Below are 24,071 nucleotides of genomic sequence, written 5' to 3' on the forward strand. Positions count from 1 at the left end.
CACACAGAAAAGGGTTATCCCATAGATTGTCTAATCCTGTCATACTTCCATGATATTGGCACTAAGGGTGACAATATGGGATAGAAAAATCCGATCCATTGCCTCTGGGAAACATCTCAAAGTACATAGGCTATTGATGATGGGTCTATGAGGTCAATAGAAGAATCAGAGTGACATCGCTTAGTAATACCATCCCACCGATGAACTGAGACATGAATGGGATGAGCACTATAGATATAAATCATTAAAGCAACAGAAAAATGAACCAGAATACAGTCTTCTGCAAGGAAAACACACCTGCATAGATCTGAGGTTACTAAAATAGCTATTATTCTGGTTGATGATTTTGTGAGATTGTGTGTGTGTGTGTGTGTGTGTGTGTGTGTGTGTGTACATGGTGACTGATGTCCTTTAGCCTTCTCAATTTGTCATGAAATAACAAGCCAAAGATAGAAAGACAGTTTTAACTACAGGCCAAAAAAAGAAAGTCATGTTATTCAAAACAAAACAAAAATATTATTCTAGACATACATAATGTAGCTAATTGTCTAAAATGAATGAAAATAGTAGATTTTCAATTCTTACTCTAGGTAGTCAGTCCCTAATCTGAAAACCTGTCTATCAAGCTTCAGAAAGAATAAGACTTCTTTCAGAGAAGACTAGGATGGCCTGAGGATTGACTTACAATTTGAGGATATTTTTTGAAGTTTGAGGTAGGATAAAGGCCTCAGTCTATTAGAAATCCTGCCTGCTGATTCATCATCATAAAAATTTTCCCAACTTTTTTTTTTTTTCTGGGACAACTCAGTACTAGCATTAGACTCATGCTACATTTCTAGAAAACAGACTTGGTTTAAATCAATCACTTTGTAAAACCTGATGCCAAGTTAACTAGTTGACCCCAAATAGAAGTAGACTTTGAAATCTGAAATCTCACTTAAGGTAGTTGTTATTTAAGACCTACTTGTCACGTAGCCTGAAAGATGTGTCTGCAAGTTATATTGTAATGCATCTGTAGATATTTTGCTGAGTCAAGTATTCAATTATTAAAGGAATTGAAATAGGAATTCAGTCCACCTGCCCCCAGTCTGTAGAGGGGCCTATTGGCTATTAATGTAAAACTATGTATTTTTTTGTTGTCTCCTGGTAACAGAGACCTTGTTTGTGTATAGGAAAAGAAAGATTTATTTTGGAAAAAAAGCTATGTAAAAATCCTATCTGAGGGATGCCTGGGTGGTTCAGTGGTTGAGCGTCTGCCTTGGCTTAGGTCGTGATCTGTGATCCTGGGGTCTCTAATGAATCAATAAATAAATAATCTTAAAAAATATTTTAAAAGTGCTATCTGAAAATCTGGAATTTTTTAAAAAACCACGGACATAATTCAGGATGGTAATAACACATTTTTCATTAAATAACAGAAATGTCTTTGGTTCCAAGTGCCAGATTCTTCATAGCTTTTCTGTTAAAGGCTTCTCTCTCTGTACTTCCCTGTCTGCCTCTATCTCTCACACACATTATCTCCGGGATTCTATAATTCATGATATTTAACAAAAGCAAGTGAAATCTTCACGGGGTGGTGGGAAGAACACTAGCCAGAGGGTTAGGATTCCTGAATCCTCCTCTTGACTCTGTCAAGAGTTAGTTGTGCCATCTTAGGTAGGTCATTAAATAACTCTGGGCCTCAGTTTCTCCACCCATAGAATGAGCATGTGGAGCTCCATCATCCCTAAAGTTCTCAAGTTGCAAACCCATAAACTTGAATGTGAATGGCAGCAGGAGCAGAAGATTGTCATAGGAATTCGCCAACAAAACGCGATTCACCATAAATAATCACCTGAGGGAGGTAGTTCTATGTGGTCACGGGGACAGAGAAACTGTCTGACAAAGTGCTGCCTTGCTTGAAGTTCTCAAGAGTCCAGGCGGTAGGAAGGTGGAAAGGTGGTGTGCAAGGGAGGCAATTCACTCTTCAAAGTAAAGGCAGCATCCTATATTGAGGACAGGAGTAGAGTCTTTGCTCCCAGGGCTCCTCACTCTGCTGCCTTCTATTCGGACACCATCTCTGTTTCCCGACTGGATAAACGCTGTCCTGTGAGCCATCATCTACCTTCCTGGCCCTGTCTGCCACGCACACTCTCTGCTGGCTCTCAGGGCCCAGAGCTGACTTCAAACTCTCTTTCCCCCTTTGTTCTCGCATCATTTAGGGGACTGTCTAGTGCTGTATAGCTCCCCGAGGTAAAGGATGAAAACTCATAGTATCTCTGCTCCATTGTGACTCCATGTGAAGCATCCTCCCTGACCATCCTGGCTGACACAGGCACATCACTTTCTATCCTCTCACCTGCTTCATGGATCTTTAGAAGGTGTGTCAGCTCCAGACACAGAATTATTTATTTACATGTCTGCTACCTCTATGAGAGTATATATTCCGGGAGGGCTTTGATACCTGTTTCATTCTCAACACAGAAAGCAGAGCCTTGGACCATAGCAGACACATAATTAATATCGGTTGAATTAATAAAATACGGATTATGGCACATCCAGACCATATGTGATCTAATGCTCTAACCAGGTGATCCCCACAAGCCCCTATTCCCCAAGGAGAAATTCAACCAATGCACATTCAACGAAGGTCCCAGAGTTCATTTAATCCTCACTGTGATTTCTGGCCCATTTGACAGGTGAGAAAACTGACATTCAAAGAGCCGAAGCGTCTTGCAGGAAGACGCACAGCAACTGAGTAGCAGCTGAGAATGAACTCAGGTCTTCTGACTTGAGTCCACCATGCAAGTCCCTGTTTCATTCACCATGTCTGCTTCTGCACTCATTGCTTCCCCGTCTTTAATGGCACCATGTGCACTGAATCAAGCTTTCATAGATGGGATACTTAGACTCAATTGAACTGCCTAGAACTAAGATGCAGGTTTTGAAAACAGGTCATCGCTGGAGCAGCAACCAGTATCACGCGATTGTCAACACTGATAATATCACTGTGGGGAGCAGGGGTGGGGTAGGTGTTGTTTAATATCGCAGGTTAACTTGCCCGGGGCCAAAGAGGGGAATGGCTCCTGAAAATTTTGGTATTGCCAACGTGATGCTCAGAGGCCTCCTAGGAGACATTCTTGGAAAGAAGAGAACATGACACAGAAGGACCTAGAACAAGGGCCGCAAGATTAGGATTTGGAAATCACACGGAGTTGTGCAAATTATGCACAAAATAAAAGGCTTCTGCAAAGAAATCCAGACCTCTCTGGCATCCTGGACTACATGCCTCCTGAGGGCTGAGACCCATAGGGATTTTGAAATATAGACATGCCTCAGATTTGAAGAAGAAGCATGCAGGTGCATAAAAATCACATTCCAGAATCACTCAAAGATGAATTGTCAAGGTCACTCAAACTGGGAACACATTCTAGATCTGTCTGCGGACCTCAATCTGTACAGAACTGGATTCCATGGACATGCAGGTCCTTAGAAGAGCATATATGCGTGGCATTTTAGGAACAGAGGACTGGAAAGATACCACTATGGAGGTAATTGAGTCCCACTTTCATTTGTACAAAGAGTTCGAAGTTCAAACAGGTTTCATGGACTCTGCATGCTCACGGGAGAGTCTAGACATCCACTGGCCTGCCCTTGTCCACTGTCCCCTCCAAACATAGAGTTGGAAGCATCGCAGGAAAGGGGTCTAGGAACCTCCAGATCCAAAGGTCACACAGCGACAGGAAACTGTGGCTTTCACACAATTTAAATACCAAAGTGCACACTAACAACTCAATCCTTCAGCATTTGGGGGGACTGAAGTCCCTCAGGACTTGAAAAGCACTGCTCTGTGGGTGGGTCTGCCTAGCGGGGTCACCTGGGTGAGAGACAGGGGCTCTCTGAGGGGCGCTCTGAGGGACCCATGGGCTCCCCCCACCCACATGAAAAGGAAGACCTTCACTTCCATCCTCACCCGAAGCCCCGGGGTCCTGGTCTAAGCCTGCCATGCCAATCCCTGTGTGTGTCTCTAAAGAGGTTAGCACATCCTGGGTACATAGACCACAGCTTCCTCCATTTGCTCAGGGCCTTAGAGGTCTGAGTATCATGGAGATATTGCTTCACTTCTCCTTAGGGTGTCCACATCGAGACCCTGGAGCCATCTTACCACCCTTCCGGATCAGAGGGAGTGCTTCTGGGTAAGCGGCAAGTATCCTAAGTGTGGGTGGGGGGCGGGTGTTTCTAGAGCAGAGCATCCTTTTACCAAACCAGGGATACACAAGACACCACCAGCGGGCACACACCAGCACCAAGAGAAACAGGCATGACGGGCCAGTGGCCACCTCCACCCTGGCCAGAGGCACGCTGGCCCCTCACCCCGCACACTTGAAACTGGAGGAACCCAGACTCACGCAGGCTCCCCTTAACCCAGTACAATCAGTTATCTCATCTCCAGATTTTCAAGTTCCTTCTGTTGGTGCCTTTTACCTAAGTCAGCATGTTTCAGACTTTCCGAAAAAAACCTTAGAAAATAAAAACCACGACTCCACCCGAATGATAAAAATCTCTTAAATTCTCCAAGCACAACATCTTAGTCTCCTCTGAGCTCAGCCCCGAGCGAGCCAGCGAGCGAGCCGCTGATGCCTCTGGGTTCTGGGGAATGGCGGGCTGGGCCGGTCCCCACTCACCAGCCTAATAGTTTTTCCAGACTGAGCCCTGCTTGGTGTTGCGGGACAGCCTGGAAGCCGACTCCCGGTCCCATTCATTCCTCTCGGTCCTTGGAGGTCAGTCACCTTAGGGGGTGTCCCTCCTGTCTGCTCCTGGTCCCACTTCCCGCTTCCAGGAGGAGCCAGGCAAGCAACAGCCCTCAAGTCTGATGCGAAACCCAGACCCTCATCCATCCCTCTGGGCTGCATTTTGCACCTTAGAGCGGGGCGTGAGGTGTGGGGTGAGGATGCGGGGGTGGGGTGGGGGTGGATTTGCAGGGCGGGCGCGGGGGCCGCGGGCTCGGCCGGGCGCCGGACCCCCTCTGGGCAGCCCGCGGAGCGCTCCCGGGGGCGCAGAGCCGGCCCGGGGCGCGGGGCAGCGGCGCAGAGCCGGACGCAGAGCCGGACGCGGAGGGGTCCCCTGCCCGCGGCGGAGCGCCGGGGCGGGCCCGTCAGTCCCGGGGAGGCGCAGAGCCCGGCAGCACCAGTACCAAGAGGAAGGGAAACCAGCCCGCGCTGACATGTAAACAGGCACTTCCAAGTGGAGCAGCCCGCGCAGACGGACCCCAAGCACGCTCACTCGCACCCCGACCCGCCTGCAACCCAGCCGCTTGCCCGCCCAGGGCCCTCCCCGCGGGGCCCCGAGCTGCTGGCGGCTGCAGCTCCCGCCCCCGGCTCGCCGTCGGCCTCGGGCAGGAGGGAGCCGGCCGCCCGGCCAGTGCCCAGCGCCGGGGCCAAGGCGCCCAGCCCGCCCGGCGGGAGCGGCGGCCCGGAGGTCTGCGGCCCCCGGCTTGGATCCGCCCCCGAGGTCCCCGGTGCTAGCGCGACCCCCGCCCGCAGCCCGGCCCGCGGCGCGTGGGGGGGGGGGCGGGCGCGGCTTCGGGGCGAGGGGTGCGGGGGTTGGAGGCTGGAGGGGGGTGGGTGCAGGGGGTGGGGGGGTCGCTGTCTGCGGGGCGCCCGGAGGGTCGCCCCCGCGCGTGAGGCTCGCCCCCGGGGCGCGGGAGGAGCCGGCGCGAAGCCGGGGCGCGGGAGGGAGGGCGAGGGCCACGTCTTCCGGGACCCCGCGCCCCGCGCCCCGCGCCGAGCCCGCGCGCCCGCCCGCCGCCCCGGCCGGCCCCGCCGCTCCCGCGCCCGCCGCCGCATCGCTTACCTTAATAGTCCCGTCCATTTGGCCAAGTCTGCAGCCGAGCCCCCCAATATTCCACACATTGACCCGGTTACAGCCTGACCTCGCAGCCCCTTCGGATTAGCCCGGCGCGGCCTCCCTGGCGCCCGGGGCCCTCCCTGCGTGCCCCCCACGAGCGCCCTGCCCTCGCTCCCCTGTGCACGTTTGTTGTTGTAGCGGAGCGAAAAAGAGACAGTTAACCGGATGAAACTTTTTTTTAGCTAATTTTGGGAAGTGACTTCACTTTGCGAATCGGGGAGGAAGTCCTATCTCTCTCTCTCTCTCTCTCTCTCTCTCTCTGTCTCGCGCTCTCCTCTCCTCTCCCCTCTGCTCTCCCTCGTCTTCCCTCCCCCCACACCCCCTCTTCCTCCCCTCTGCTGGTCCTGCTTTTCGCATCACACACACACACTATATAAATACACCCGGAGATGCCCAGATACATTCATGCGCGGCGCACACAGGATACTTGCTCCTGGGAGATAAGGGCGAGCTGGGAACAATGCCGGCGTCCACGCCCGGCGCCCGCGCCCTGATTCCCGCAGTCTGCACCCACCCGCCCCCAACACCTTCCCCCAAAGTCCAAAACCAAGCGCCTTTGGCCTCCTTCCTTTTCCCGGGGCCGTTGGCCGAAGGTGGCCCTCCTGACTCATTCACTTTCCGTTTCTTCCCACAGATACGTTCATTAATGCTTTTTCCAGCCGGAGGCAAACTTATTGGGGGTGGGGTGGGGTGTTGGGGCCGGGGGGAGAGTTTACTCGGGCTGCGGATAACCTGGAGCCTACAGCCCTGGAAGATCTCCACTCAGACCGAAGCAAACCAACCATTAAAAAAAAAAGGAAAAAAAAGGAAAAAAAGAAAAGCGTCCAATGGGAGTTTCTCCACCCGGGGCCCTCGGCTGCCGACGCGGACTCGGGGCGGTTTCGGAAGGACCCCGCCGTCGGGGGCGCGGACCCGGCTCCCCGCGCATTGTTAGCAGCAGGGCGCCCCCGGGGCAGCGCGTCCCGGCCCTTCGCTCCTGGAGAGCTCCCGGCGCCCGCCCAGGGCCGGGACCCGCGGCACCCCGGGCCACCTACCCGCGCCGACTAGGGGCAGACCCCAGGCGCTTTACCTGGACCAGACGGCCCGGGTCCCGGCGCCCGGCCAGAGCCCCCAGGCAGCGCTACTCAGCGCCCCAAGAAACCGCAGCACGTCGCCTCCACACTGGTCAGCAGGGCTCCAGGGCGCAGCACGCAGGATCGCCGCACAGACTCAGACGGCGCCCCCACCGTGAGCCCCCGGGGTCAGTGCTCCGGACCATCACCCCCACCCAGCCGGGAGGCCAGCCTGGCCGGCCCCCGCCACCCGGAGACCTCCCCGCCGTCCCCCTGCAGCGCCGCCGCCGATCGCCCGGGCTGGGGCAGCCTCCGGAGTCCCGGCTCAGCGAGGGGACCCCCCCCACCACCACCACACCTCCGGGCGCTCTCGGCCTGACTCCCTTCTCCCCAACCTCCAAAACAGGTTACCTTGTCCACGCTCTCCAGACCACGCTTTGGACTTTTTCACTTTTATTTAAGAGTCCACCCGGGGAAGGAGGAAAAAAAAAAATCCAGAAGAGATCCGAATCAATTGGAAAGGAAAAAAAAAATTCAAAAGGGTGTCCACAGCAGCGAAAAAAAGGTGACTTATTAATTCTTTATTTCTTCTGGAGCAATTGAGCCAGAAAGCTAGCTCGCCTCCCTCCCGCCCGCCCCCCACCCCCCTCTCGAAATTAGTCTCATCAATTCAGCTCCAATTTTGGGTTCGAATACAGACGCGGGTCTGAACGTGACCAGACCTGGAGTGGCGGGTGTAGCCTGCCAGCAATTGAGACTCGGTGTGCTTATGGGGGAGTGGGGTGGGGGTGGGGTGGGGTGGGGGGTGGGATGGGGGCCGGGCCGACCCCCCCCCCCCACCTCCTGTCTGCTTCTCAATCCAGGGGTCTGCTCCGGGGCTCCCCTGGGACCGCCACATCTGGTTACCGCTAGCGGGGTCAGTCCCCCCCTTTGCCTGGGGCCACCAGTTCTGGAGTTCAATTAAAAGAAATCAGGCTTAACCCTTTCCTCCCCACGGCAGGCGGCCTGCCCTCTCACTCTTCCCTTCAGCTTTTCCACATGCTTTCCAGAGAGGAAAGAGGTTAAAGGGAAAGGAAGAATGAATTACATCCTTTCAAACCCCAAATTGTTTCCTTTTCAGCCCAGACTCTGCCGACCTTCAAACGACAACAGGGCTTTCAGGAGGGTGCGGGGAGACCGCTTCCCACCCGGACCTGGCCAGAAACCCGGCACCCCCAGCCACATTGCCCCTCTTTCAGGCAGAAGGGATTCCAACTTCACCACGGGGAGGCCCCCTTCCTGGTCCTGGGCAAACACTGAGGTTGTTAATGGCCACCCCACACCAGTGCTCCGCTCCCCCTTCCTTGCATGCTCCTCCTAGTGCTTGAGAAGGCACCTCTGCAGCAACAAACGTTGGCTAGGTTTCTCTTCCCAACTCCTATGAGGCCTGGCAAAGAGCGTATTATTATCTTCACTGTACTGGTCAGTACGGCCATCCCCACACCCTGAGCACCCCCAAACTCCTTTTAGCAGGCGCTGCCTCTCCCATTGCGAGTTGCTCAATGTGAAACTACATTAAAATGAGCACTTGCCGTCCTGTGTTAGCTGTGGGACTCAATAGCACTCTCTGTTTCTCCCTGGGAAACCAAAGCTATGACAGTTTCGTAACTTTGAAGATGGGGAGGGGGGAGAGGCTGGCATTGGCATGACTGTCACCCCTTCGTGACTCACTGACTGGCACTGGCGCCATGCCTTTTGCTATTTACCAGCCCCACCATGAGGAGCTCCTGTCCACTCACATGGCCCTCCACCCAGAAAGAAGGACCCACCCCCCACCCCAACTGGGAACCACAGCTCTCAGAGGGATTCAAGACTCCCTCCACCCCATCCTGACCGGCTGGTGGGCAAGTTTGCCCCACTTATGTAACTTTGGGTTTGACGCTCAACTCCTGCTGCTGCTTCTATTTTAAATCCCGAAGGGGGAAAAAGCCCTAACCAAACACAACAGTAAACAAGTCTGCCCTGTTTCATGTGGTTACCACCAGACATCTGGAAAGATGGTTTGATCCTGGCAGCTCACATTGTTTTCACGAGCAGCCAAAGAGAATATTTTGAATGTTTGCATTGAGACAAATTGATAGAGAGCCTGTGGTAAGGCCCGCTGCAAATGAAAACTGTCTTTGAGTTGGGGAGGTGGAACCGCTCCCCTTCTCTCGACCTCCCCTTTCTCTCTCCCCTCTCCCCCTCTTCCTCTTCCTTCTCCCTTCTCCTAGCTTAGCTGGGGACTGGTTACCCCAGCCCACACACTGGCACACACCCTCTTTCCTGGCTCACCAGAGACTGTCCGCCCGCCTTTCCCAGACTGGGCAGGGCTGGGGACCAGGGAGCCGGTGCCTGCGGCCACCGGTGCTCCTTCCACCAGCCGGGAAGTCAAGGAGGGGAGTCAAGGAGGCTGTCAAGTCAGGGAGCGCTGGCAGCCCGCGGGGGGGCGGGCCAGCATTTAAAACAAAAGTTACTAAGGGGGGTAGGGAGGGAACCCAATTGATGACCCATTTGTAGGGTACCCTACAGACAGAGCACGTCCACGTCCAGACAGAAAGCGACTGTTTGGGAGACATTCGTCTGTCGAGCATCTTCGCTGGGACTTGGGTGGGACGACTGGCCTCGCACCGTCCGCACTTGACAGTATTTTCAAAGCCGCGGAAGTCCTGCTTCCCCCCGGGAGGGGAGCGGCTGGGTGAAACGTGTCTTGGCTCGCTCAATGTCAGCCCTTTTGACCCGGTCAAGACTTTCCAGGCGCGACTTCCTGGGCTGCTTTGGTCCCAGCCCAGGTTGGGGGTGGGAGGGCACGACGCTCGGAGCCCAGGCCGCGGGGTGCCTCTTCGACCCCGGGACTCCGACACTGGGAACCCCGAAAGATGCCCGGCCTGGCGGAGCGTCCAGGGCGGATCCTTCCATCCCTCCCCCCCCCCCCGCCCGCCCCAACCCGGGTCCAGCGCAGGCAGTGCAGGCAGTGCAGGGAGGGGGGGAAGAGGGTAGGGGGGGAGGGGGCGCAGGGGGGGGGCGAAGGAGGGACGGGCGAGCGAGCGCCAAAATCCCAGACTGCACAACTTCGGCTTCAAGTGTCTGGCCCCTCGCTCGAGGCCATAATTAATTTGAGATTTATTTTTATTGGAGAACTCGAGTCTCGTCTGACCTTAGCCAAACAAGGCTGCTCGAGCCGCCCCTGGATGCGCTTGAATGCCGGGGAATATTTCTGCAGGAAGGCTCTGCAGGCGCGCCTGCTTTGAATTTGTTTCTCAGACTTCATCTACTCACAGATTGAAGGAAGATTTAGAGCCTCTGCTCGCCCTGCCCGCTCCCCACGCTCGCTCCCGCCTCTGCGCAGAGCGGGTTCAGGGCGCTACGTGGGAGGCCGCGGCGGCGGGAGGCCGGGGGCCGCGGGCCCGGCTGGGGGAGGGTCCGTGCGCCCCGAGGGTCCCCAGACCACGCGGCGTCGACGGGGAGATCCCGAGGGAGCCCGGGGCAGACCAGAGAGCGCAGGCGGACGAGAGGTGGAGACCAGCCAGGTGCCGGGACTCTCACCCAGGGCGGCGGCGCCTGGACCCGCGGCCGGGGGTAGGGGTGGGGGCAGGCGGGGGAGGGAGAGTTTCAGCCTCTCCCCTCTCCGTCCGCCCGGCCTCCCGGCGCCCCAAACGGCATTTACTCCGAGTACAGACCTGCGTCCTTGAAGCGCCGCTGCAGGACCTGCCGGCCAGATGCTGCCCCTGGGCCGTGTCGCTGCGCACATTCTAGGGCCATAAGCCTCCTTTGGTCTGGTGTGTGGGGTGGAGGGGGGTCTCGTCCCCGGTTCAGCACGGGCTGAAGGCAGGCCAGGTGGTGAGGGAGCGAGGAGAGGTCTGGAAAGTGGAGGACCCCGCCGGGCAGGGTGGGGCGCGCGCGAGGCCTCCCGCCTTGCGCCTTGCGCTCCTCGCTCTGGGGGCCAGGATGGCTCCGCGGGATGTCCCGCGTCCTCCACCCTGTATCTGCCAGCGGACCGTCCAGGTCGGAAGGCTCACTGAGAAAACGGCTCCTGGGGTTTGAATTCCTGCTCTGCACGTCCCAGCTCTGTGGCCTCAAACGAGTTCCCTGACCTCTCTGTGCCTCAGTGTCCTCATCCGTACCTTGGGGTTGTAATGGGGACCTAACCCTCCCAGGGCTGTCGCAAACCTGAGCACGAATCTGCCATTATTAATAGTATCGTGGCTACGCCCCTTACCAGCTGCTAACCTGTCAAGGCCTCAGTTTCTCATCTGCAAAATGGATCACCTCCTAGGGTGGTTAGTAATATTAAGTGAGTCAGCACAAATGCGATGCTCAGAACAGGGCCTGGCAGGGGCGAGGGCGACCTGAATTCAAGTCGCCACCACTATTCACCCCCTGCGCGTCCCGGTCTTGGAGTCACCCGGGTTCCCTCTGGCCCTTTCCCTTGCTCCTTCCAGCCTCGCCCTCAGCGCCCTCCTGCGGGCACCTCCCCGAGGCCCCTGCGGGTTCTCAGAACCCAGGTCGCGGCCGCGTGCAGTGGGCACCCTTGGCGGCTTGGGCCGCTCGGCTGGCTGCAGGCCCCGGGCCTGGGCGCCTGGGCCCGCGGGGTGTTCGTCTGCAGCCTCCGAGCCGGGTTCCCGACGCGCCGCGGCAGGGGCTTGGCAGCCGGGGACTGTTTGCGCCCCTCTGGCAAATGGTCGATGTAGGGAGCCGGAGGAACAGACCCAAGATTGTCCCCGCTACGCAGACCTTTCGCCGCCATCAATGCACCCCTTTGTGCAACAATACAAACTTTGTGGCTGCTGAAAAATCCCTTTTTTCCCCCTTGAAAAGAGCTCCTGCGGCGAGCGGCTCCTTTGGCTGCGGGCAGCTCCTACACTGCTCGCTCCCCTCGCCCTCCTGCCCACTCCGGTTGCTCCGCTCTGCAGGGCCGGCCCGCTCTGCCCCCGACCCTCGGCCTGGGTGGGTCTTCCGGGCTCCCACGTGCCCCTCTGGGGCTCGCCATCCCCGAGGTTTGGGGTCTCCGGGTGGGTGCAGACCTCGGGGTGGGTGGGAGGGATACTGCAGCTCCCCACGCGGGGCCACTTGCAGCCTCGGGGGCAGAGCTGGAAGCGAGAGCGCCCTTGGCTTCGGGTCCTGGGACTGGCGGGGGTGGGGGGGCCCCTGCCTAACCTCCCGGGAAAACTGGGTTCCACGAACCCCAGCGCGCCTTCGTCCCCCCGTCCTGGCCGCCGTCCGGCCGGCCGTCCATCCACTGATTGTCGCCGATACACTGATTCACTTATTGTTCATTGATCCACTGCAGATGAAACCCTTCGTACTCGCCGGGGCTCCAGGACCCGGGCTCCCCAAAGTGGCTATAAAACTCCTTTAGGGGATCCCTGGGTGGCGCAGCGGTTTGGCGCCTGCCTTTGGCCCAGGGCGCGATCCTGGAGACCCGGGATCGAATCCCACGTCAGGCTCCCGGTGCATGGAGCCTGCTTCTCCCTCTGCCTGTGTCTCTGCCTCTCTCTCTATCTCTCTGTGACTATCATAAATAAAAAAAAATAATAATAAAATAAAATAAATAAAACTCCTTTAGACCTCGGGAGGGGTGGGGTGGGTGGGGGGGTGCCACCTTGTGTCAACAAATTTCCCTTTAGAGAAATGGCAGGAGGGCTGCACGCCAAAGCGGCGCTTCCGGAGGGTCGCACCCCACGGAGGCGGCCACGTGCGGGCACACGGTCCCCCCCACCCGGGGCTGCGGTCGCGGACGCAGGGGGAGCTCGGCGCGGGCACCGGGGGCGGGGTTTGGGGCGGGGCTTGGGGCGGGGCGGGGCCGGGCCCCGACCGGTAGGTTTGCAGCGGCTCGGCGCGCCCTTCCTCCTCCGGCTGCAGAGGCTCGAGGCTCGGAGCCGCCGCGCTCCCGGGGCTACCCGGAAGGAGGGAGGTCGCGCCGGGTCCCTACCCCGGGCACCCCCAGCCCCGCCCCCTGGGGTTGCTTTTCATTTGAACGTGTAACCCAGATGTCCCGGCCCCGGCTTGTTTACATTCTTGGGAACTGTTGTGAGTGGAGAACACGTCCGATCCGTCGGCAGAGATCGCGCTCTGCGCTTGGGAGGGGCGGGTGGGGCCAGGGAAGGTGGGCCTGAGGACGCACGGGGCGTGGAAGCGGTGGGAGAAGCGCGGGGCCTGCGCACACCCGCGCACACCCGCGCACACCCGCGCACACCCGCGCACACCCGCGCACGGGCCCCCACCCTGAGACCCGCCGTGCGCCAGCGGCGCGAGCGCAGGGCCCCTGGGTCCCACCCTGGCGCGCGGTCCCGGGCCTGGCGTCTGGGCGCCCTGCCCATCCTCCTCAACCAAGGATGCCCGAGGGTCTGCGTGCCGCCCTCCTACGACCCATCGGGAGCGCCCCAGGCTCCGGACACGCCCGCGGACCCTCCACGCCCTTCCCCCCCCCGCCCCCAGGGAGGGACCGTAGGCCCCGATGGCAGAGGGGGCTGGGGGTCATTACCTGTTTAGAGGCGCTGTCATGTCTTACCTTGACGTAAGACGATGTGTCGGGGACTGTCTGAAACATCCTCGGTTGGTGAGGAAGGTCGGGAAGGCCGCGAAACCAACCTGGGTAGGAGAAACCTCAGTGACCCGACGGTACCACCCCACACGGGTGAGCCGGTGGGGGGTCGGTGATGAAGGAGAAATTCAAAGGGAGAAGACTCGGGGAGTTGCGAGGCTGGGCTCCGCCTGGGTCTGCAAGGAGGATCCGAATGGTTTAGGTGCTGGACACCCGCCCTGCGCCTCTGCCTCCAGACCGCAGGCTAGGAGATGGTGAAGGTTGAGAGCCAGCTCACGTCATTGGGTCTCCTTCCCACAGACCTGCAACCCTCCCCTCCCCACAGTGGGAGACACCCATTTCCCCCAGGCCGGGGTAGTTTCACACCTGCGGACACTGGGGTCCTCGCAGCCAGAAGAGAGAACGCTGCCCCTGCCGGCTGCCCAGATAGAGGTAGGTCTCCCCTGGGAGGCAGCCCCAGGCCCCAGGCCCCAGGGAACAGATACTTTGCAGAAGCTCAGGCTCTCAGGACACAGATCTGCCTGGCTCTCCTGCTACCCCTGGACCCCACCAGTGTCCAGCTGCCCCCCCTCTTCTCTGCTGGTGGACTGCCTGGGGAGGAAGACTGGCTGAAGGTTCTGGAGGTCTAGGGAGGCCCTTTCCCCCTGCCCCTGCTTCTTCAAGAAAATAGTTTTATGGCAGAGACAAAGACAATGAATGACGCAGTCTCATTTCGAGTGGCAGAGGAGATGGTGTCTGAAGTCTGAATACTTGGGCTGGAGGGTGCAAAAACCACCCTAGGATGCCAGGTGCCTCTGCGTGAGCCTCTCCCTGCCCTGCCAAGTCTGGCGGCTGTCTCTCCCCTCTTCCCTTCCTTCTTTTTAAACCATCTTTATCGTGGCAGCGTGCAGCTTCTCCGGCAGCCAATGTGTTTCTGATAAAGCACTTCTTTCCCCACTAACAAATTCCAGCTTTTTGGCTCCTGAAGCCACAACACACATCCACGAGTTCAGGGACCAGGTATGCTCCTTTGGGTTCCTAGATTCTCGTGCCCTGCCTCTATCCCCAGGTCCTTGCTGAGACTGTCCCCCATTTTCTTTTAAAGTTGGAGTGCACTTTGCCAGGAAAGTGAGAGAGAGAGGATAAAAGAAAAATAAAAAGGAGAGAAAAGAAAGCTCCAGGGGGAGAATGAGAGAAAGAAAGAGCCCAGAAAGCCTCCCATTTCCCGGCTGCAACTGGAACAGGCAGCCCGGCAGGGGAGAGAAAGGCGCCACCACCACCCTGCATTCCCCCAGAGGTCCCCCACGCTCGCTCGAGCGCTCACCTTAGACACCCTTTCCTGCTCAGCCAGCAGGAGCTGGCTCTAGGATCTTGGAGCGCTGGGTGCTAATTCTCTGCGCCCGGAGCCCCCGATCCGATCCGTGAAGCCGAATTAAACCTGCTGGCTGCCCAGAGTCCGAGTGTGCCTTTCTTTGCAGCGCGCATCCAGACAGCCAGCCTCAGTCCCTGCAGGAGCTGGGGGGCTGTAGAAACCACTCCTTGGTCTGCGCGCCCTGCAGCTTTCCTCCGTGACGCCTCTCTTCATCCCACTCCCCCTTCCTCTCTCTTTTCCCGTCTTTTAATTTGATTTCCGTTTTCTTATCAATATTTCAACTGCCGTCTGATGAATTGTTCTAATAGACAGCCACCCATCTGCCCCTAGCTGCTTTTCCAGAAACATCACGGTGTTGCTGGGAAATGTCAAGGGACCCAGGGAACCACACACATATCGCAAATGGGAAGCCAAGAGGAGACACTGAGACCCAGGCCTTCTTTTATTTGATGAGGTTTACATGATTGCCATGCAAATAATTATTTCTCAGACTTAAACACTGTGACGGAAGTCCTCTTTGATTTTGCAGGTCCTTAGGTTCATCTTACTTAAAGGTGACTTTTCCCCTTATTTGGACTTTCCTTGGCATACATCCTTTTTGGACCCATGTTTTCTAGGCAGCATCTCTAAGAGCAAGGGGATTTGCAAAGGTCAGAGAAGCGGCCCTGTCATGGAATTTCAATTTTAAAACACATTTAACAACACCCTCATTCAGAGTCCTTTCTGGGTCCTTGAGTTTGTGTTTTGTTTTGTTTTGTTTTAAATTTTGGAATCCTGGCTCATTTCTTCAATGCAAGACCTAGTCTCGAATGGGGCTCAGATTTCTGCGAACGTGCCCACATTTGCTGTTTTAGTTGCCCAACCCTAGGGCTGTTCTGCACATAACAGCAGGGCCTTGCCTTGCCTTGCGGATGAGCTGCCTGCGTGCTTTCTCCCTGGCTGGCGGGTGGTTTTCACACTCTTGACTTCCTTGCTCCCAAGTCTCCCATAAAGGGGGCTGCGCACCAGGCCCCTGCCCAGAGCCCTCGGGTGTGTTGGGTTGGGTTGGGGGGGAAGTGAGGGTGACAGGTAAGGGTAGAGAATGTGTCAGTTCATCAGAACAAAACCACAGCCATGTTACCTCTGAGAATTCATTGCCTCAATTTCTTTTTTTTTTTTTAAGATTTTATTTATTTATTATTCATGGGAGACAGAGAGAGAGAGAGAGAGAGAGAGGCAGAGACACAGGCAGAGGGAGAAGTAGGCTCCCTGTGGGGGCCCGACGTGGGACTCGATCCCTGGTCTCCAGGATCACGCCCTGGGCCAAAGACAAGCGCTAAACTGCTGAGCCACCCGGGGATCCCCATTGCCTCAGTTTCTCAAGCTTTCCCTTCCTGGTTCTTCCTTCTTGGGTACCCAGACCCCTGACTGCTTTGGTTCTGGACACTTAGAAAATTAATGTGGTACCTGTTCCCTCTTCTCCGTCTCCCCTACTCCCCACCCCTCAACCGGCTCTGGAAATTTCTGAGCAAAAGCAATTGCTAGGATTCCATTTCTGGGGAAAGCACACTTATCACCCAGATCTCCCCACGTGGGGGGTATGAAGACTGGCGGCGGGGTTATTCATTATTTCCTTCTCAACAATATCCCGATTTTTCTCTCTGTCCCTCCCCCAAAGCTCAACATATTGAAACATTTTGCTGCTTAATAAGAGCAGCCGGGAGAGCTCGGAGGTGAAAGGCCAGCCTGGGACCGTGACTGGGGCTGCCTGGGCTCGGGGCTGCCGGCCAGGCGCCCCCGCCCAGCGCATTCCTGACCACTGCTTAGGAAAACAAGGCAGCTTGGGGAGGGGTGGGGTCTGAAGTACAGGAGCCAGTGCCCCCTTGGTTTTGTTCCTGGGATTCAGGGAGAGATCGCCTCCCCTCCCAAAGGGAACACACGCTATTCCAAACAACCACAAATAAAACAGACGGTGCCCCTCTGTCGGGCAATACATCCTACCCCCATGTCATGCTTTTCAAAAGAGAGGTTATGGGACACCTGGGTGGCTCAGTATTTGAGCGTCTGCCTTTGGCTCAGGATGTGATCCCGGGGTCCTGGGATCGAGTCCTGCATCAGGCTCCCTGCAGGGAGCCTACTTCTCCCTCTGCCTCTCTCATGAATAAATAAATAAAATCTTAAAAAAAAGAGGGGTTCTTTCCAGGATAGAGATTTGAAATTGTTTTCTTTTCATCCCCCTGTCTCTTTTCTCTTCTTGAAGGGGACTTCTAGGAGATCACTTGAGTACCTGCTTCTGATTTCAAACCCTTTCTTCTGTTTCAGAGTTATCACATCCTTATTTGCAGACCTATCTACCCAGGATTTGCCTCCCTTCATTAGATTGTCAGCTCCCTGAAGGCAGGTGTTGAGGTTGTTTTGCCCGCTGCTGGACACCCAGTGTCCACACTGAGATCGATACATAGCGGTGTGCGATAATTATTTAACTCCGCCTCTTCTTTCTGAACAATGAAGAAGGAGGGGACTATGATACTAAACCAAGCCATCATGTTGTTACTAAGGGAAAACTGACAGGAACATTTCGTCTGCAGGTACTAATTCATTTTCTGCTTTGCAGGGTTGGAGGAAATCAGTGCTCACCTATAGGTTTCCTTTTTACATAAATAGTTTAACTGGGGATCAAGAGATCATCCCCTTCCCCAAGCACCGTGGGTGTGGTCGGCTGATGGAGGGGTCCTCTGCTAGTTCCGTACCAAACTCTTCAGTGTCTGTGCACACATATGCATGTATGCCTCCTTATTTCCTCCTCTTCCTGTAATTTTAAGACCAGAAGGGGTATTCGCGCCGAGGATCATGCACATAATAAAATCTTGGTGGTCCTGGAAAAAACAGAGGAGCTGAGAATGCAGTGAGGCCTGATCTGGACACCCTTTCAGCTAGGGTCTCAGGGCTGGACGTGTTTGTGTGCACACAAGGGCACTGGGAGGCTTGTGGATGACCACCTGGGGAGTGCCTGCAGCCCTAACCACCCTGTCTGGGAGCAGGGGTGGGATGGGATTAGGACCCAGGCTCTCTCATCCTCTAGAAGGATATTAGCCAACTCCCTTTGTCACCTGGAGCCTTCAATTTGCCAGGAGAAAATTGCTGAAATTGGTAACAGCTGCCATAAGGAGGAGCCTAAGAGAGGAGAGAATGAAGGGGATGGGGCAGGAAGACTCATTAAAGCCAGCTTATCCTTCCAAAGGAGAAGGGGAGGGGGCTTTCTTACTCTAGGGTATTGCTCCCTCGCCAGCCTGTACCAGGCTGCTTCCTCTGGGCCATAGATTTGCAATCCAGAGCCTGGTCATTAACATGTGACTCAGGTGATGAGTTGAGGAGAGCTGGAGATTGGAATCCAAGCAAGCTCCCAGTGCGGAGACCGGGGTCCTTATCTGAATGGTGCCACCATGGGTTCTATGATCTCAAGCAAGACCATTAGGGCCCAGCTTCCTTATCCGGCTAATGAGAGAGCTACAGTTAGATCATCCTGAGATGCCTTCTGACAAGCGTATGCCATAATTCTGTGAGAGTATGGAACCTGGGAAAGGATGTGGATCAATGGCAAATTAACGTTCTAGAGTTAGGAACTTGGGGTTCCGGTTTTAGTTCTGCTCCTGGTGAGTAGTGTTATGAGCTGAACTGTGTCCCCCTGATGCTAAAGCCCTACCCACCAGTAATTCAGAACGATAATGCATCCTGTGAAGAGGCCTTTAAAGAGGTAAATAAGGTGAAATGGTGGTGGTGGTGGGGGGGGCTTAATCCAGTAGGACTGGTGTCCTTTTAAGAACAGGAGATTAGCATACAGGAGTGTGGGTGCCCAGAAGACAGACCACGTGTGGGCACAGTGAGGCTACCAACTGCAAGCCAAAGAGAGAGGCCTCGGGAGCGAGCACACCTGCTGGGACCTTGATCTTGGATTTCTCATTTCTAGAGCAGCAAGAAAATAAATTTCTGTTGTTTAAGCCACTAATACTTTGGTATTTATTTTGGCAGCCCTAGCAAACTAATACAACTGGGAAATAGTGTTTTGCTGTGATTTGGTTTCCTCAAGTGAGTAAAAGACTTGACAATGAAAAAAAAAAAAAAAAGACTTGACAATGAAACACTCGATTTAACTTTTCTGGAACCCTCTGGGATGATCAAGATCTATTCATTGCACATCCACAATGTTTTTCGCCCTGTGTAGCCTTGTGTATAAAGCAGTCTTCTGGTCTTTGTGGTTCTTTCCACCCCAAGTAAAGACTTAAATCACATTGAGTTTCAACGTCCTCTACATTTCCTATCCCTTTTGCTTTTAATGACAGGAAGGAAGGAAGTTGCTTCCTGCTCTTCCAACAAGCAATTTCAGATTTTAAAGGGTAGCCAACAAGATGTCACGCTCCTTATCTCTCATTATTTGTGTCCTCTTGTAGCCCTTGACAGGCTGCAAACCTAGACTGAGCTCCTGGAAATTACAAGGAGAGAAGAAGTGGGAAATCTGCTCAGGGAGATAAGTCCAGGAAATGGAAGCAGTGAGTAGAACAGGGTCCATGAGAAGAGATGTCAGACTGGGGCACTTTGGGTTTTGACGTGTGTGAGCGGGCTGGTCCTTTGATTCCCATCACATACCAACACACACACACACACACACACACACACACACACACACACACATTCATGCATATTCTTGATGTAGCAGAGGCTCTTGGGATGCAGGAGCATGGGGTTCAAACTAAGGAGCATTCAGAGCAAGGATGGAGAACTGCTGGATGGAGAGATCTGTGATCTGAACAGGTGCAAGAGAAAGGGCCTCTCCTAAGCTAACAGATTCATCCCTCACCTCCACCTGCAGATCAAACATATGTAAAGTTTCCTTGGACTGGGGCGCCTGGGTGGCTCAGTTGGCTAAGTGTCCGACTCTTGATTTCAGCTCTGATTATGCTCTCAGGATCCTGGGATCAAATCCTGTGCTTAGTATGGAGTCTGCTTGGGATTCTCTCTCTCCCTCTGCCCCTCTCCACTCCTCACCCCACTACCCCACTCAAGTGCTCTCTCTGAAGAAAAAAAAAAATCCCAAGACTGTGGATGAAGAGGTAAGGTTACTGGAGAATGAATAAGACCGAGCATTAAGGCAAAGAGGAGCTCTTAAGACCAAAAATTTTTATATACATTATATTCCTTCCTTCAACTCCCTTAGCTAGTTTTTCTCTTCCTTAGGGTATCTTAAGTTATCTTTTCATGAATATCAATTAATTAATTTTGTTAGATAATCCCTGAGCCCCGTTCCGGCTTAAATTTTAGTAATTTTAAAGAGCATATTACTAGTCTCATCTACGGTTATATATATTTTTTAGGTTATTGGGAGACATTGTCCTTCCTTGCTCCTGTTTAAAAGTGAGAAGAAAAAAACCTAGACAGAAGTCGAAGTTGGCCAGTGCCAATCCTTCATAAATAATTCCAGTATGGTTCCAAGTTGGGTGATGCTTTTTCTGGTAGAATGGAATCATTCATTCACATATCCATTCATTCATTCATTCATTTGCCTGGGGCAGGAGCGTGCATCTTGGGAAGGACCTGAGTAACATCACTTTGCTATCTCTGAGAAGGCAAAGGTTCGCAAAGACTATGTTATCCATCACTTTCAAAGCTGCCTGTACAACCACCACGGTGTTGGGGGCAATGAGTCCGGGATCTTAAAGGATTCAAAACATAATTGTGTTGAGTGGGACGACCAGTGTGTCTGCTTCAGCTTTGAGGTGGAGGATGATGGTATTCGTTGAAAACAAAATAACTCTTTGGGATGCTGTTGAGAGAAATGCCACAGAAGTAAAAGTACGCTTACTCTGGCTACCAAGGACACCGCAGCGTGTTATCTCGAGTGTAGATGCTTTATTCATTGCCCCTGCCTGCCTTCATAGCCTCAACTTTAAAAAGAAAAAAGGGGAAAAAAAAAACTGGACAAAAGTTGGGGCGGGGCCAATGCCAATTAGCTTCCACACAAAGGTCTTTTGGGTATATTTTTTAAATGGAGGTGGTAGTTGCAGGGTGAGGTGTGGGCCATGTTTGAATGAGGACAGATACCAGTAATATCCCTAAGGATAGTTTTTTTTGAGAATTGAGATGCTTTTGACCAAGTGCTTCCAGCCTCTAGATGGAAGAGATGCTGTGTCCATACTGGTCTGATGAGTTACTGGTCTGAGGTGTCATTATTATTTTTATTTTGGTGACTCTCAACAGGCGCAGTGGGGTCCTGAAGAGAGCTTGGTCTCTCACTATTACTTCAATGCACGTCATAGTTGAACACAAAACAATGTCCCCCACTTAACACAACAAACACTGGGGACTCACGGCCTTGTGAGTTCCTCTCAGGGAACCTGCTTTCCCTAGATAAGAGATCAAAAGTGGAGGGAGGGTGTGTTTTCATTTTCTCGGTACACGTTTTCACATCAGAGTTTGTGAAGGAAGGTGTCTCCTAGGTTTTTGGCTGAGGGCAAGGGGAACATAGGTCTGTCCTGAATCTTCCTTTCTCTTTTTAAAAGATCAGCTCCATGAGTGCCATGAGGGACGACGAGCTGAGGATTTGACTGTGAGGTTCTCATTGCTTCACCGTGTTTGGTAATGTGGGGACAACAGGAAAAGGAATTATGTTCCCCACTCTGTGAGGCCTACTTGCTGCTTCTGGGGGTGATGGCTTTGGTTCTATTAAAAAAAAAAAGACTAGGAGGGGAGGGAGGGGTGGAATGAAGTGGATCTTGAAGAAATAGTTAAGTGTGTAATGCCCCCTCCAATCCTTATCACTCTTCCCTCCAAATTCTGACCCCAGAAGGGGCCGGCCTGTGTGGCGACCGGAGCGTGCCTGACTTTCAGATGGAACCGTCAGTCCCTTCTCTGACTCAGCTAGCCACTGAGCTAGCTAGCTGTCTTGTGCTTCTGAGATCTCTGTCCTTTTCATTCTGCTAGGCCTTGTATAGAAGTGGCACCAGCAGGGCAAAAGCAGTTTTCACTGGAAATTTCTTGGGTCAGCTGAGACCAGAGTCCAATGGGTACCACGTCTTCAGCTACTAGCTTGGGGACCCAGCTACCCCAATCTTTTTTTTTAACTGCATCCCTAGATGATTCTCTTTATTTAGGCCTTCCTGGGGCGAGAACATCACTCAGAGTCAAACTTGAGCAAGCTGTCTGAAATGGTTTTCTCGCAAGGGCCGACAAGGGCAGATGGTCAGATGTTTCAGTTGGGGAGGCTTTTCGATTTGGAAGCAAACTGAACTTTGGCTTCCATCTCTAGAGAAGAAACTGGTCATGGCTGTGAGGCCCAGAACCCTGAGCGATGATAAGCATTTGCAATCTTGAGCGCTTATCTCCTGCTGTATCTGGCCTTCTTGCATTTATAAAGTAAATCGGGAAATCTCACCACAACAGGCTTTCCTGTGAGGAGGCTGGCATTTCCTGCCTGCCCCACTGGGGACAGGGATGGAGGGAACACACTGCTAATGTCAGGTTTCCTCATTTTAGCCTCACAGCTGCTGCTGCTGATGTGGGGAGCGGGGGGCAGCGGGAAGATCAGCCAGGGTGTGGGTTAGGGCGAAGGAGGTCATTGGGTTTTTTTTTTTTTTTATACACTTTTCATACAGCTTTCTGACACCTAAACCTAGAGCAGAAACCACCCGTCGTTGCTTGTTTGAACACACGTACACAAGTACACCTTCTGCATATGCGTGTTGCGTGGATGCTCAGCTGACCTGCTGTGATGAAAGCGATACTCTCTGGACCAACTACCATTAAACCGGTTATATTAAAATTAAAACTAGGTTCCATTTAGATGCAGCGGGGAAGCATTCCTGTAGGCTCCACAGTGTCACCTTTGAAACATTCCATAAACAAATAATGCTTTTGTAAAGAGGCGCCTCTCCCCGCCTCTTGCATTTATCGTTAGGGTGAATTTTATTCCATTTTTCATACATTTGCTGTTGAAAAGATTGCTTGTGCTAATGAAAAATTTCTCATATTGCTTCTGTCAAAGAAAGATAGGAATGTGTGTAGAAAGCTCCATCTCGTTCTGCTATTATAACATTTGTATAACATATTTCATGTGGTGCTTATAGTCACATGTGATTGGACGGACCCTAGGGAAATCCGTGCTCAATTTCCAGATGAAGAAACAGAATCTGAAACAGAAATCATTTCTTTTTTCATGGCAACATTTAAATGTGTTATTTTATCAAGCAACGTGATTACTGTTATCGCCATCGTTTCCATGGTGAAACTGAATCATGTATGAGAAACCTGAATCTGTCAAGAATCATCTCATGTATTATCTAAGTAACATGTTTTAGACATTATCTATGATTATATAAATAATTGGTCAAACTTTGCAGGGGGAGCCATGGGGCCTGGCTAGAACTCAAGTCTTTGCACTTCTAATCCTCTATTTCCCTGTTGAGTTTCTATCAGTATGGCTACTGAAATTTCTATCTCCTTTCAGTGATGGTGGGGTTGCTCCACATCAGTCCCAATTCCCTGATTTTTAATGACTCACTTCTCTCTTCTTCTGTTTATATATGTTTTAAAGACTTATTTCTTTGAGAGAGAAAGAGAGAGAGAGAGAAAGAGCATGAGCAGTGTGGAGGGGAAGAGGGAGAGAGAGGTAGAAGCAGGCTCCCCAAAGAGCAGGGAGCCCAATGTGAGGCTTGATTCAGGGCTCGATCCCATGATCCTGGGATCATGATGTGACTTGAAAGCAGGTATTTAACCTGCTGAGCCCCAGGTACCCCCTCCTTTCATGTTGAAAACACCTAGTGTTACTTTCTATTTCCCTTTCTTTCATCCCAGGAGGAAGGCTTGCAAAGATAGGAGAGATAGTTCGTGCCTATGCAGCTCACTTTCCTAATGTTACCATATTACAGAACCATGGTACCATTATCAAAACCTAGCATTAGAGGACGCCTGGGTGGCTCAGTGGTTGAGCATCTGCTTTCTGTTCAAGTCGTGATCCCAGAAGTATGGGATCGAGTACCCCACAGGGAGCCTGTTTCTCCCTCTGCCTGTGTCTCTGCCTTTCTCTCTGTGTCTCTCAAGAATAAATAAATAAATAAAATCTTAAGAAAATTTTCTATAAAAAAACGAGAAAACTTAGCATTAGTACAATACTCTTAACTAAACTTCAGACTATTCATACATCCTTGGTTTTCCTGCAATATCCTTATTCTGTTCCAGGGTCCAGTCCAGA

At 53.4% G+C, this 24,071-nt stretch overlaps 1 protein-coding gene and 1 long non-coding RNA gene across 4 annotated transcripts in view; one reads left to right on the forward strand and one right to left on the reverse strand.

The window, feature by feature from the left end:
- Positions 1 to 13,491, reverse strand: part of FLI1 (Fli-1 proto-oncogene, ETS transcription factor) — a 121,777-nt gene extending 108,286 nt beyond the window's left edge. Inside the window, exon 1 of one of the 3 annotated variants that reach the window (XM_041772922.1) lies at positions 13,468 to 13,491. Coding sequence is in view for 1 of the 3 variants with exons in the window: in XM_041772923.1 (XP_041628857.1) it covers positions 5,833 to 5,850 (18 nt within the window). In the remaining 2 variants the exon portion in view is untranslated. Of the gene's footprint in view, positions 1 to 5,832; positions 6,189 to 6,955; positions 7,282 to 13,467 lie in introns of those variants that run through there. The other 2 variants (XM_041772924.1, XM_041772923.1) reach the window with 2 other exon arrangements.
- The window catches only part of LOC121500820, a 33,112-nt gene continuing 16,501 nt past the window's right edge, over positions 7,461 to 24,071 (forward strand). The window contains exon 1 of the long non-coding RNA XR_005990453.1: positions 7,461 to 7,503. This is a non-coding gene — a long non-coding RNA (uncharacterized LOC121500820). The remainder of the gene's footprint in view (positions 7,504 to 24,071) is intronic.

Source organism: Vulpes lagopus, chromosome 10 (genome assembly GCF_018345385.1).
Source record: "Vulpes lagopus strain Blue_001 chromosome 10, ASM1834538v1, whole genome shotgun sequence".
NCBI lineage: Eukaryota > Metazoa > Chordata > Mammalia > Carnivora > Canidae > Vulpes > Vulpes lagopus.